Raw genomic sequence first — 13,707 nt, 5'->3', positions numbered from 1 at the left:
TAGATTTATAAATAGAAAACTAGATTTGCAAGTTGCACTTGGCTGTTTAAGAAAAACGAGTTCTTTTTTTAATTTATAAGTTTAATAAATACAGTATTAATTTAAACACAAGCAGCAGTTGCTAGCTTTTCTCTGCACGAGAGCCCCTCTCCAACATTAGAGATCCTCAGCTGATGAAATCCGACACTAAAGCCCTGCTGGAAGATTCGGCATTCCGTGGACTTCCATGCCTTTCCTCCTGTGCATCCCTCTGCCTGGAATACCTCGGACACATACACATCTTTGATAGCTGGCATCATTTTACCTTTTTCAAAAGATCCAGCTCAAACTCCACAAGGAGGTCCTGCCTTGCCGGGGCAGAACCATGCTTCCCTGGCCACATCCACCCAGGGGTGTGGGGCCCAGGCCTCTCTTAGACCAGACTTGGGGGGCTGTGAGCTGAAACCTTCTCTATCCTGGCTGCCATGTGAGAACAGAGCTGAATCCCAGCAAAAGAAACAGAAGGACTGGTACAGATGCCCAGGGTGTGCTGGGCACTTCAGAGGCCTAGCTGTGGGGGATGTAGATTTCATGCTCCGTGCAGAAAGGCAGCCTCGTGATTGGGCACCAAGATTTTCTATGGCTGAGGCCCCTGTCTCTCCCTGTATCCTCTTCCCCAGACCACGCCAGGAAGGGTACAGTAGGCAGACTAATGGCTCCCCAAAGACGTCCACATCCTCCTCCCTGGAGCCTTTTACATGGCAAAGAGGAATCAAGGTTACAGATGGAATTAATGTTACTAATCAGAAGACTTTAAGGAGGGAGCTTGTCATGGATTATCCTGGTGGGGCCGGTAATAATCACAAGGTCCTTGAAAATGGGGAAGTGGAAGAGAGTCACAGGCAAGGGCCACTATGGAAGCATGGTGGGGACAGGCAAAATCGTGCGCTTTGAAGATGAAAGAAAGGTGCTGTGAGCCATGGCATGCGGGTGCCTCATCCTAAGCTGGAAAAGACCAAAAAAAAAAAAAAAGCCTCCAGAAGGGAACAGAGCCTTGCTAACACCTTGATTTTTAGCCCAGTGAGACCCCTGTCAGACTGCTGTCCTACAGAATGTTAAGACAATACATTTGTGGGGCACCTGGGTGGTTCAGTCGGTTGAGCGCCCACTTCACTTCAGGTCATGATCTCGAGGTTCATGAGTTTGCGCCCTGCGTCGGGCTCTGTGCTGACAGCTCAGAGCCTGGAGCCTACTTTGGATTCTGTGTTTCCCTCTCTGCTCCTCCTCTCCCGCTCACACTCTGTCTCTCTCTCAAAAATAAGTAAACATAAAAAAAAAAAAAAAAAAAAAAAAGATAATACATTGTGTATAGTTTAAGGCACTACAGTTGCTGAAACTTGTTACACCAGTGATAAAAAAAATACATCGGGGCAGGCGTGGGTGGCTCAGTCGGTTAAGTGTCTGACTGGCTCAAGTCATGATCTTGTGGCCTGTGGGTTCGAGTCCCGCGTCTGTGCTGACAGTTGAGAGCCTGGAGCCTGCTTCTGATTCTGTGTCTCCCTCTCTCTCTGCCCCTCCCCTGCTCATGCTCTGTCTCTCTCTCTCTCAGAAATAAACATTAAAAATAATAATAATAATAATAAAAATACACGGAGTCATCCACATGCTTCATTTTTTGAATCGGTGACATCTGCGTAATTGTTTTCCGGACCACAGATGAGAACCAACCAACCAGGTCCAAGTCTGGGCTCCTACCCTCATCGGCCACGTGGACCGCCAGCCAGTGTTCATCCGTGCCCTGGGGCAGGGCTGCCTCACCTGGCCGTTGGGAGCACATCACAAGTTCATGGAGGTACAGCAAATGGAAGCAGGGCTCTTAGTTCAGTGCCAGCTGGGACCTTGCGTCCGGTAAATGGTTGCTGTCCGGGTTGTAGTTGGTAGTTGGCAGGGCCCTTCTTGCTTTGCTGACTTATAGGAGAAGTGATAAGTGGTGACGTGACCTCCATTCTGGGGGCCTTTTCCAGAGAGCGTGCAGGCCTCACTAGTGGTCCTGGAGAGTTGGGGACCCTTGGCCCTTCGTTCCTGGCCCCTGGCTTCTGATCTGCCCTCTCCGCCCTCGTCCCAGGCTGATCACCGCCTCCTCCCTGCAGGCAGGTCTGTGCTGGTCCTCCCGGTGGTGCCAGCTGTAACCACGCAGCTCACTGTGTGATCCTCCCCACAGCCCTGTCCCAGGGTTCTTGCCATGTCCCGCACCAGAGAGGCCTGGAGCACAGGGGCAGGTCTGCAACCAGCCAGACCTAAGCCCTGAGCCCTGTCTTCTCCTTAATTTATAGCCCTGGGGCGCCTGCTTTTGGCTCAGCCAGTAAAGCATGCCACGCTTAATCTCAGGGACCTGAGTTCAAACCCCACATTGGGCGGGGAGCCTACTTAAAAAAAATTACAGCTCAAGAAGCGAGTCTCGAGAGGCCTGTGGACCCCAGTGTGGCGAGCTGGTCCTGGGACCTTCTCTGGGACCCTGGCTCTTCCTCAGGTTGTAAAAATACCTGTTATATTTATCAAATAATCTTAATAGCACAGAAAAACAAGCATATTTATATTTTAAAAAATCTATCGTCATCGTCTTGGTAAAAAACGAGAGAAAAAAATACAAAGAAAACGGCCCTCCAATTCTTCCACCGAGAACGCCTCCTGGAAATCTAATTTTCTGCCTTCCAATTCCACTGTGTCCACCCCTTGCCTCCCAGGCTGCTCTCGATTTGGCTCCAGCCGCGTCCCCGCCCAGCTGCCTGGGGAAAGTCGCCGAACCGGACCTACCCGTTGGCGCTGCTTGTCACCTCCCCCGGGCGGGCCGGGACCGCGGCTCCGGCGGAATGGGGGGCGGGATGGGGTGCGGCCGCGCCCAGGGTCCGGGGCGGGGGCCGAGGGCAGAGGCGGGCCCGGGCCGCGCTGGGGGTGGCGGGCGGCCCCACAGGCCGGGAAGTTGGCGGCGAGCCCCGAGGGGGCGCCAGGCCGCCGCGCGACCCCCTGAGAAGCAGGAGCCTCCCGCGCGGCGCGATCCCGGGCGCCTGGAGCCCGCGGGGTCCGGGCGGGGCGCGCACGTGTGTATACGAGTGCGGGGGCCCGTCGGGCGGCCGGGACTACAAGTTCCAGGGTGCCCAGCGGCGCGCTCGGGGTTTCTGGCCGCGCGGCCCGCCGGCTCGGAGCCGGTCGCCGCGGGCGTGCACACACCACCGGGTCCCGAGCGGCTCAGGGAGAGACTCTCCCAGCACCGTAAATAGAGTCCAAGTGGGCGGGGAGCCGCCCCGCGCCGCCCGCTCATGTCTCTGCGGAGCCAAGTGTCCGGCCGCCTGGCACAGCTGCGCGCGGCGGGGCAGCTGCTCTGCGTCCCGCGCCCCTGGCCCGGCCCCTCGGCGGGTGCCACGCGGACCCGCAGCAGCGCGTGCGGTCCCCCCGGCGTCCCTGGGCGCCTGCGGCCCCGGCGCGCGGACCCCAGCGGGAGTTGGGGCTTGGGGGGCGGCGGCGGTGGGGCGGAGAGGAGAGCCGGGGTGCGCACCTGGGCCCCCCTGGCCATGGCGGCGAAGGTGGACCTGAGCACCTCCACCGACTGGAAGGAGGCAAAATGTAAGTGTCAGCAGGAGGGGGGTGCGAGGGGCGAGGGCGGCCCCACGTGGGCCTTCCCCGGCTGGACAGCACCCCGCCCGCCGCCTCTTCCACCCGGGAGGCCCGGGGAAGTTAAGGCCTCGTATGCCCCAGTATGGACCCCTCCACTCACAGCCACGCCCCCCCCCCCCCCCCCCGTGCGCCCGGCCCCCACCCTGCAAACCACTTCACTCCGTAGGAGGTCCGGGCCCCCTATCGGGGGTAGTGTGAGGAGGACGGCCTTACCCCGCCCGCATGGGTCCCAGGGCACCCCCAGAGATCATCCAGGACCTACCGCCTGACTCCGTTGTGCAGGAGGGAAACTGAGCTGCTAAGCCCAAGGTCACTGGGAGTTGGTGGCAGAGCTGACGTTGGGCTCCTGAATTCCCCATGCTTTGTGTAGCATGGTTTCTCAAGTGGTGGCATTGTAGGCAGAGTGGCAGGAAGTGGGCCGAGGGGGACAGCTCTGGGTCTGGGGTCCCACCTGGTAGGATCAGATGGCCCCCACAGAGTGGCCTCCCTGGGCAGGCCAGTCCAACCTCCACCCCGCCCCTACCCTGCAGGCCTGTCTCTCTGGGCACATGATGTAGTGCCCTTTTGCCCTCATCCCTGGCCTCTGGCCACTTGTGAACAGTTTCTGCCCCATTCCTGGGGGACAGAGGGCTGAGGGGTTGGGGAGAGGCAGGACAGGGATGGGGCATTATGTCTGTGAGAACAGCGACCCCCCCCCCCCCCCCGCCCTGCACCCCCAGGAATCAAGCCATTTCCTACCGCTCCGGGATGGGTCGTGAGTCCTGGTCGGGCATGAGTCCCAGGGCTGGACTCTGGGCCCCCGCACAGAACAGCGAAGGGAGGGAACCCGGCCTGCAGAGCCCCAAATAGGCCGCCCAGCTGCCCCTGCCCTTCACAGCCTGCTCGGAGAGCTCCTGTAACCATTCCTGGCTGGATCCCCTTTCAAAAGCACAGGGGAGGTGGCTCATTGGCTGGGCCCCTGTGGTGGAGTGGGTGCGGCCACCTGGTCTGGCGGGGTCTGGCGAGGCAGGCCTGGGGCTGGCCTGGGGTGGGGGGTGGAGGTAAAGGGAAGGCACCTCTCAGAATTAAGGTAGAGTTCAAGATGACTTCCCCCTGTCATGAATAGTGTTCCTTCACCGGGATCTTAAAGCTCGGGCAGAACACTTGACTTTGCTCCATGCACACAGTGTCCGTCGTGCCCTCAGCCCTGGCCCTAGAACACTGGTTAGGGCGGGGGGTTGGGGGAACTGGCAGAGACTCCTGGCACAGGGACTGTCCCCACGGGGGAGCCTGCTTCCCCTTCCCTGTCAGAGAGCAGCAAGCCAGCTTGGTGGGAAAGAAAGCGAGGGAGGCAAGGGGCCCAGCCACCTGCTCCTGGATCTGCCACTATTTCTAGGATCCAGCTCCCCGCCCCCTCCCGTTCCCTGGTGCCCCTTGAAAACTTCCAGACCTTGTGAAGCTGACAGGCCAGGGATTCCCAGACTACTGTGGTGTCTCTGCTTGGAGCTGGGATTTCCATTCATTCATCCTTTTTTTTTTTTTTTTTTTTTTTTTTAAGTATAGTTAGTTATTTTTAAGTACCCCGTGTACCCGACGTGGGGCTTGAACTCACGACCCCGAGGTCAAGAGTCTCATGCTCTTCTGACTGAGCCAGCCAGGCGCCCCTCATTCATCCATTTTTACTGAGCGCCTTCTATGCGGCCAGCACTGTTCTGCTGCTGGGATTCAGTCATGAGTGACATAGGCGAGGTCCCTGCCCTCGCGAAGCTTCTTCCCTAGGGGAAGGAAACAGTTGAAAATGTGGGCAAGCCAATGGGGCGGTGCCAGACAGAGGTCACTGCTGGGAAGAAGTCCAGTCAGGGGGACAGTGTGAGGGGGGCAGCCTTGCCCCAGGAGCCGCGGCCCCGGGTGCAAAGACCCCCCAGCAGGCTTGTCGGGGTGATCTGTGTGTTTTAGTGAAATATTTTCGAGGCACAGGTTATCCCCAAATTCAGGCGCTTTAAAACGGCAAACGACGGTTATTATCTCAAGTGTCTGAGGGTCAGGAACCTAGGGGTCGCTTAGCGGGGTGGTTCTGTGTGAGGGTTTCCAGGAGGCCCGCTGGGACTTGGTTACGGCCAAGTGAGTGAGGCGGCTCACTCACATAAAGTGGCCGTCGGCTGAAGGCCTGAGTTCACCGCGGGCCGGGGGTGGGGGTGGGGAGAGGGGGGGTCTCTCTGCGAGGCTGTTTGGGTGTCCTCACGACATGGCAGCTGGCTTCCCCCGGAGCACGTAACCCAAGACAGGGAGTGTGAGGCGACCAAGCCAGAAGCCACGGTGCCTTTCTGTGACCTAGTTTGCAAAGTCCCACGCCGACCCATCTGTTTTATTCTGGGGCTTAGAATGGAGTCATGGAGTCTGGCCCAGATTCAAGGGGAGGGAAATTAGTCTCTACCTTTGGAAGGGAGGAGGCTCAAAGAATCCGAGGTATCTTTTTAAAACCACCCCCCCCCCGGGGAGCCGCTTTAGCTGGACTCTGCCTCTGATTGGGGTCCAAGCCTTGGTCCTCCTGGGGAGGCCCCCACACCTTTCCTTCATTCTGCTCTTTTTTCTTTATTGCTGTGTAGTATGCCATGGCGTGGACCTACCCCACTTCGGGTGCCCGTTCTGTGGGTGGGCGTTTCGTTTTCCAGTTTGGGGCTGTTGGGACTAACGCTGCTCTGATCATTCCCGTACGTGTCTTTGATGGACACATGCTCTCCTTTCTCTCGGGGATATACGGACATAGGCCCCCAAAGGCCTGTCTGTGCCTGAGACGATCCTCTCTCGAAGACTGGCACACAGTAACCAAGCTCACGGGAGCCTGATGGAGCGTCAGAAGGTTGACGCGGCGCTCTCGGAGGGAGATATGATCACACTGGGTCTGGAAACTCGCGTGTGCCTGGGCGGGGCCTCCTCTCCCCGTGGAACAGCCACGCGGAAGCCAAAGCATAGTCTGAGTTCACTCACTGAGAGCCTGTGCTCTTAGCTGCGGAGCTGGGTGAACGATTGCGGAAGCTGCTCCCACCGTCCTGGGCAGGCTGGGCAGGGCTTCCCTGCAAGGGGTGGGCCTGCCCACCGAGGAGCCCCTTCCTTGGGTGGTCGGTCACTCGCTCAGCGTTTCAGTCTCTTTGTAGTGCCGAGCGCCTGCCCCGGGCCCTGGGTGGAGGATGTCTCAGCTCCTGGCCCCGTGAGTCCCCTGGACACATGGCCGAATTCTGCCTCCCTCTAGGTATTCTCTTCCTCCCTCTTAAGCTGACTGGCCGCTTCTGTAGACCCATTCTCCCTCGGGGTAAGTAAAAACCACCAGGCTGGATCTCCCTGGCTAGGAGACAGTCTTTGGGGGGAGCTCTCCGTTGTATCTGATTTTACTGGCCAGAGGATAATTTCCCTAATTTAATTCCCTCAGTGATGGGGGGGCCTCATCACCCCCCCAGACAGTGCCTTTTTATCAGAAGATTGTTGTACTGTGAAGGGAGTTGGGCACGAGGGGACTTAAGGTTGAGCACTGGGGGCATCTAGGGGCTGTGTCCCCACAGGGTGGGGTGCAGCCTTTGGGAGAAGGGCCACAGGTCCTCCTTCTGACCTGCAGTGGGGGCAGAGCGAACTGCTAAAAAGAGGGTGGGCATTGGTGTCACCAGACATGGGCAAGCCCCATCACCCCTGCCTCCACGCTCCCCGTGCCTCGGTTTCCCCATCTGCCAAACGGGGCCAACAGCACCTGATTCCGTGGGTCGTGCTGGGCTCGCATCAGAAACCATTTTGAATATGGTGGCCCCCACGGTGTCCCAAGGGTCCCCAGCGGCCCCCTTTCTTGCCACCCCTCAGGCCCATCTCCCCTCTCTGCTCTGTTTTGGCCACGGCAACACTGGGCCTGTGTAAACTTGTCTCCCTCGTGGTCTCAAGTATTGGAGCCCCAACCTGTGTATCCTGAGCCTCATTTCCTCTCCGCAAGCTAGCGCTCGCCTGTTCTGACCCCGCTTTTCACTGGGAAGGGGACAAGGACTAATTTCAACCCCCCGTGGGTTTTCACGCAGAGTGGATGGTTTCTCTGATTTGATGACCGAACTGGGGAAATCCACAGGCACGTCTGGGAACTGGGGGGTTGGGGGGTGGGGGGTGTCTTCCCCCACCTGTCTTCTGGGGAAGCGGCCTTGGCATATCCCAGCACGGGCGAAGGCGCGGGGGCCTAGGGAGGGCAATAAAGCTCCGAGGTGCCTCATGCCCCGTCTGCCCGTTGCCTGTGATTTTGACGAGGCCCTGCTCTTGGGGGACATTGGGCCCGGGTGATTAATGCCCCTGCCGCTGTGTTCCCCGAGCCCCGCCGTTATCAGCCCCATCCACCCGGCCTTCTCCAGAAGAGGAATCTCCCTCTGCGCCAGCCGGCCCTCACCTTTCTGAACACCGTCTAGCAAAGTGCCATAAAGACACTTCTTAAAACACATCATTGAATTCCCGTTCGCCGGCTGCACTTTATGGCTCTGGCACAGGCTGCTTCCTCCAGCCCGGCTTTCGTGCCCGAGAGCCGCTGAGCGCTCCGTCCGGGGTCAGGCCTCCCCATCAAAATTTACTGCAAACATCTTTTTGCAACACCTGTCTCACTGAGCTGTGAAATACTCTCGCCTCTCCGAAAAAGAAAATTAAAACGTGTGTTATACATCTTTTATAAGGAAAATAAAACTCGCTTGTGCCTTCAGTCTGCATCCGTCCTTCTGGCAAAAGGAGGAAGAAAATGTTATAAATGTGTGGGGCTTCTCTGACAGCGGAAGCCAAGGCAGTGAGGATGACCCTTGGTCCCTTGGAGCCCGGGGGGAGTCACCATTGGCTTCTCCTTCCCCGTAAATCAGAGACCAGCACCGTGTGTGGTTCCTCAGGGGTCCGTCAGGCCACAGCCTCGCTCTGGAGGTGAGGACGTCATGCCTCCCACGCTAGGTGTGTGCCTGGGGACCGTGAACTGGAAGAGACAGGCTGGGAGGTGGAGCCATCTTTTGGATTTTGCTAGAGGGGGCCGTGCGGGCTGCGCGGGTTGTGGGCCCCTCAGACCGGGCCCCAGATACCGGGGAGGACGGTGTCGCGAGAGCCTTGGCCTGGGTCCCGTCCTGGCTTGCCCAGCCAGAGGGACTCAGCACACGGGAGTCCTGCAGGGTTGGCCCCGGTCCTGGCTGGCCAGTCCCTCCAGTGTCTCGGCAGGCTGGGAGAACCCCACGCTTGGGCGTGCCAAAGCCTCTGAACAGGGATATCTTTGGTCTCAAGCGTGCAAGATGACAAATGTGGGCACCCAAATAATTCACAAAGTTCCTCTTCGCCTCCACGTTGGAAAAGAAAAGCCCTCACCCCCCCCCCCCCAATTTCGTCCTGTCTCGCTTTGCGCTCTTCGAGTCTCCGCTCGCAGGAAGGGCCGTGTATCCGCTCTGCGTCTTGGCATTTTGCAGCTTCCAGACGCCCTGACAGCCCCTTCTCATTCACGGCCAGCCTGCCCGCTCCCTATCCCAGAGATGAGAAAACTGAGGCTCAGAGAGGGCGAGTGACCTGCCCGTGAACGTGATGTCGGGAGGTCGTGAACTCAAACCCAAGGAGCGGCTTGGACCAGCATGTTCCTTCCACTGTCTCTGTTCTTCAGATGGGAGATGAGCCGAGACGGCGGCCTTGCCTTGCCTTTGCTCTCTGGTCCAGCTGTTCTAGATCTCCCTCCATTTCCCCACCCGAATGCTGTCTCCTACCTCAGGGCGTTTGCCTGTGTTGTCTCCTCCACCGGGAAGACTCTGTTGTCTCAGCAAACCCGCCCTCAACATTCAGGCCTCAGCTCGTTCATTCATCGGTTCATCCCACAGATGCCCATCGGCGCTCACACATGCCATGCCCTGTGCCAGATGGTGGGAATCCAAAGTAAACACCACAGATCCCCAAGCGGCCAAGGTCAGGAGAGGAATAAAGCATAGCCAGTAGGGGAGTGGCTACTCTGGGGGTGGGGGAGGCAGCTGGGAGGGGCCTGTAAAGGGAGGTCAGGCAGGGGGCACAGCAGGTACAAAGGCCCTGAGGCAAGAAACAGTCTGACTGTGGGAGGAACTGAAAGGAGACTGATCTGCGTGGACTGCAGAGGTGTAGGAGGGAGAGTGGAGTGTTATGGGGAGGGAGGCCGTGGAGGAGGTTGGGGGAGAGGCGTGGCTGTCATGTGGGCCTTGGTGGGGACTTGCAGTTTGAACTGAGCTTTAAGTGGAGAGAATTCTGTTCCCAAGGTCCCTGGGCTGCTGTGTGAGGAACAGGCAATCGGGTGGACGTGGGGAGTGCACGGGCAGTAGACAGCTTCCAGGTGGTTCTAGGGAGCAATGAGAGCGCCTTGGCCCCTGCTGGGGGTGAGCAGAAGGCCTGGTTTTGGGGGGTATTGTGGGGATAGATCTAACAGCCCTCAGCTTGATGGAACCAGGGGACTGGGGGAAAGGAAGGAGCCCTGGTTTGGGGGTCCTAGCGGAGTTGGGGGTTGTTCATTGAGAAGGGAGAAGAGTGAAAGAGAGAACAAACCACTTTTGGGGGGAAGGAGGATAGGACTCTGGGCGGAGAGATGAGGGGCTGGAGGTGTAGCCCCGGGACCATTAGCCGAAGGAGGGTTTTGAATGCACGGGGATGGATGTGAACACCAGGGAGAGGGTGTAGATTAAGGAGGAGGGGAGGCAGCAAGGAGACCTTAGGGGTGAGTGGGGTGGGAGCCAGGAGAGGAGGGATCCTGAGGGGAAGGGGGGATGCTGAGTGCATACGGGAGGACAAGAGGGCCCCTGCATGGGGCCATGTGACCTGCGTGGTGTCTCTGACCTTGGCCTTGGTGAGACCGGTGAGGGCTCAGGGGAGCAGGAGAGGGAGGAAGTGGAGACAGTGGAGGCGGGAGACAGAAAGGAGGCCTCGGCTGCAGGGTGCAGGGTGCACGGTTGAGGGAGGGTTTATGACCTTGAGACACGAGAGGCCACGAGGGGGTGTCTGAGGGCAGAGACAGGACAGTCCAGGGGAGGAGGAACCACAGGAGCCTCTGGGAGGTGAGCAGGCAGCCTGGGCTGAGGGAGGGAGGGCCAGGCAGGGGCGGTGGCCCAGTTCCCAGCCAGCGGGAGGAGGCAGCATCTTCTGGATGTGGGGGGAGGGTCCTTGGGAAAGGGGAGAAGGGCGAGGGGGAGCAGCTGGGCCTCCAGGGGAGGCGATCAGGAATTTAGAGGGAGCCTTCTGTTTCGCCACGGGATTTTCTCTAGCAATTCTGCAGCCTCTGGGGCAGACCGGAGGAGTCAGAGGTACCTCCTCCAGGAATCTGTCCCCGCCTCCCCTCTGCTTGGTCAGGCCCCAAAGCTCCCCCTGCCTCCCACCCGCGGGGCTTGGTGCATGGTGGGTGCTCAGTAAATATTTATTAACTAACTGCTCTGCATTGAGACTATCAGGCCGCGGCAGAGCCTGGATGGAGCCTGGCCTTTGCTCCACAGTCTGTCCTTGGCTCAGTGGTTCTGTCCGCCAGCAGCTGAGTGCTTTGCTATGTACCCGACTAGGCCTGTTCTGCTTTTCTTTAGAACAGGAGGGAGAGATTTCTGGAACCCCCCCCTCCCGCCGCCCCCTGCTTTCCAGAAGAGGACAGCCAAGCCTTGGAGAAGCACTTCAGCTCTTTTCCAAATACCAACACCCTCCCCCCAACACACAAAGAAAGGAGCATTTATGTGGGAGCCCTTGACCTGTTACTCAGATTGTGCCCGGGGTCACATGTCCAGTGGGGAAAGCAGCCCCTTGAGAAGCCTGCTTCCCTCTGGGTCCTCCCTCCAGGCAGGGGGCTGGGAGCATAGAAACACATTAGTGACGGAGGGGACCGTCCACACTGGGTGCCATCCACGGTCGGATATCCTTGGCCCCTTAGCTGGCGGTGGGGAGAGTTTGTAATCTATATCTGGCGAAAGCATTTTTTTAAATTTTTTATTATTTATTATTTTTTTAATGCTTATTTATTTTTTGAGAGAGAGAGAGAGAGAGAGAAAGAGACAGAATGTGAGCCAGAGAGGGGGCGGAGACAGAGGGAGACACAGAATCCGAAGCGGGCTCCAGGCTCTGAGCTGTCAGCACAGAGCCCGATGCGGGGCTCGAACCCACGAACGGTGAGATCATGACCTTAGCCGAAGTCGGACGCTTAACCAACCGAGCCACCCAGGCTCCCCAAGCATTTTTTTTTTTTTTTGGTACTTTTCATTCTTCGTGACTCACTTATTTTATAACTGCAGATTCGTTCCTCTTAGTCCCCGTCACCCATTTCCCCCATCCCCGTGCCCCTTGGCCCTGTGCCAACTGAGGCAGTTTGTTTTGGTTTTTAGATTCTACATATTAAGTGAAATCATGTCGTACTTGTCCTGTTCTGTCTGACTTATTTCACTCAGCATAACATTTTCTAACTCCACGCATGTTGTCGCAGATGGCAAGATTTCGTTCTCTTTTGTTCCACTGTATACATCAACCACATCTTTCTTACCCGTTCGGCCATCCAACTTTGGTTGCCTCCGTGTCTGGGCGACTGTAAATAGTGCTTTAGTGAACGTTAGGGGGCGCATGTATCTTTTTGACTCAGTGCTTTCATTGGGTAAATGCCCAGAAGTGAAATGACCGAATCGTATGGTATTTCATTCATTCATTCATTCATTCATCATTCATTCATTCGTTATCTCCACCCCCGACGCGGGGCTCAAACTCACGACCCCGAGACTAAGAGTTGCATGCCCTACCAACTGAGCCAGCCGGGCGCCCTCGGTATTTCTGTTTTTAATTTCTCGAGGGACCGCCGAACTGTTTTCCACGGTGGAAGCCCCAGTTTACATTCCCACCGACAGTGCACAAGGGTTCCCTTTTCTCCACAGCCTCGCCACTCCTTGTTATTCCTTGTTTCCTGTCTTTTTGATTCTAGCCATCGTGGCTGGTGTGAGGTGACATCTCACTGTGGCTTCGATTTGCATTTCCCTGATGACGAGTGATTCGAGCAGCTTTTCGTGTGTCTCCCGGCCCTCTGGATGTCTCCTTTGAAAACCGTCTATGCAAATCTTTTGCCCATTTTTTTTTTAATTTTTTTTTTAACGTTTATTTATTTTTGAGACAGAGAGAGAGCATGAACGGGGGAGGGTCAGAGAGAGAGGGAGACACAGAATCTGAAACAGGCTCCAGGCTCTGAGTGGTCAGCACAGAGCCCGACGTGGGGCTCAAACTCCCCACGACCGCGAGATCATGACCTGAGCCGAAGTCGGATGCTCAACCGACTGAGCCACCCAGGCGCCCCTCTTTTGCCCATTTTTTAAAAATCGGATTGTTTGCTTCGTTGGTGTTGAGTTGCACGAGTTTGGTGAAAGCATATTTTTAATGTTTGTTTTTTGAGGGGGGGGAGGGGCAGAGAGAGAGCGCGGGGGACAGAGGATTCCGGGTGAGCTCTGAGCTGACAGCAGAAAGCCCAAGGTGGGGCCCGATCTCACAAACTGTGGGATCATGACCTAAGCTGGAAGTCGGATGCTTAACCGACTGGGCCACCCAGGTGCCCCTGGTAAAAGCATTTTGAATCCGAATTTAATCCCCTAGGGCCAGGACCACGTCTGCCTTATCCTTGTACCAAATGCACATCGTCGGTGTTTGTGGAAGAGGTTTGGGGAGTGGGCTGCCAGAAAGTATCGTTCTGGCTTAAGCCACAGCTGAAGCAGATTTGGGGTGCTGTGAACCTTTTATAATAATCCCAACCATAATACGGAGCTGGGCTGTAAGCTGGGCCCTTCCCGTGCTCCTGGTGCGTCCTTGAGGAGCGAAGGCTGTGGATGCACTGACTTCTGCAAGGCGAAGGGCGCGGCTGGAGGCCCCACCTCTCTGCTGAACACCTGCCCTTTGCAGAAGCCTCCAGGAGGCAAACCCTTCCTCTCCCACCGCCTCCCCTAATTGCCACCCCCCTCCACCTCTGCACATTTTCTGATGCTTTTTGAGTTCCTTGAGTGTGGCCTTGGCTGTTTGTTACCCACCACCAACAAGTGGTCAGTGAGGGCCGCTCCATTTGGGGAGCATGCGGTCTAGGGGGGCAAG

General features: G+C 57.3%; 1 protein-coding gene across 6 annotated transcripts in view; it reads left to right on the top strand.

Moving 5' to 3' along the window:
* Window positions 1-3,148: 3,148 nt before the first annotated feature.
* MACROD1 (mono-ADP ribosylhydrolase 1) overlaps window positions 3,149-13,707 on the top strand; it is an 81,816-nt gene continuing 71,257 nt past the window's right edge. For 3 of the 6 annotated variants that reach the window (XM_058689405.1, XM_058689404.1, XM_058689406.1), the window contains exon 1: window positions 3,153-3,600. In XM_058689405.1, coding sequence (XP_058545388.1) covers window positions 3,297-3,600 — 304 coding nt within the window. In that variant the 5' untranslated portion in view covers window positions 3,153-3,296. Of the gene's footprint in view, window positions 3,601-13,707 lie in introns of all 6 variants that reach the window. The other 3 variants (XM_058689402.1, XM_058689403.1, XM_058689408.1) reach the window with 3 other exon arrangements.

Source organism: Neofelis nebulosa, chromosome 10, assembly GCF_028018385.1.
Source record: "Neofelis nebulosa isolate mNeoNeb1 chromosome 10, mNeoNeb1.pri, whole genome shotgun sequence".
NCBI classification, from domain to species: Eukaryota; Metazoa; Chordata; class Mammalia; order Carnivora; family Felidae; genus Neofelis; species Neofelis nebulosa.
The sequence above is the reverse complement of the archived record's forward strand: the minus strand, read 5'-3'. Positions and strand labels throughout refer to the sequence as shown.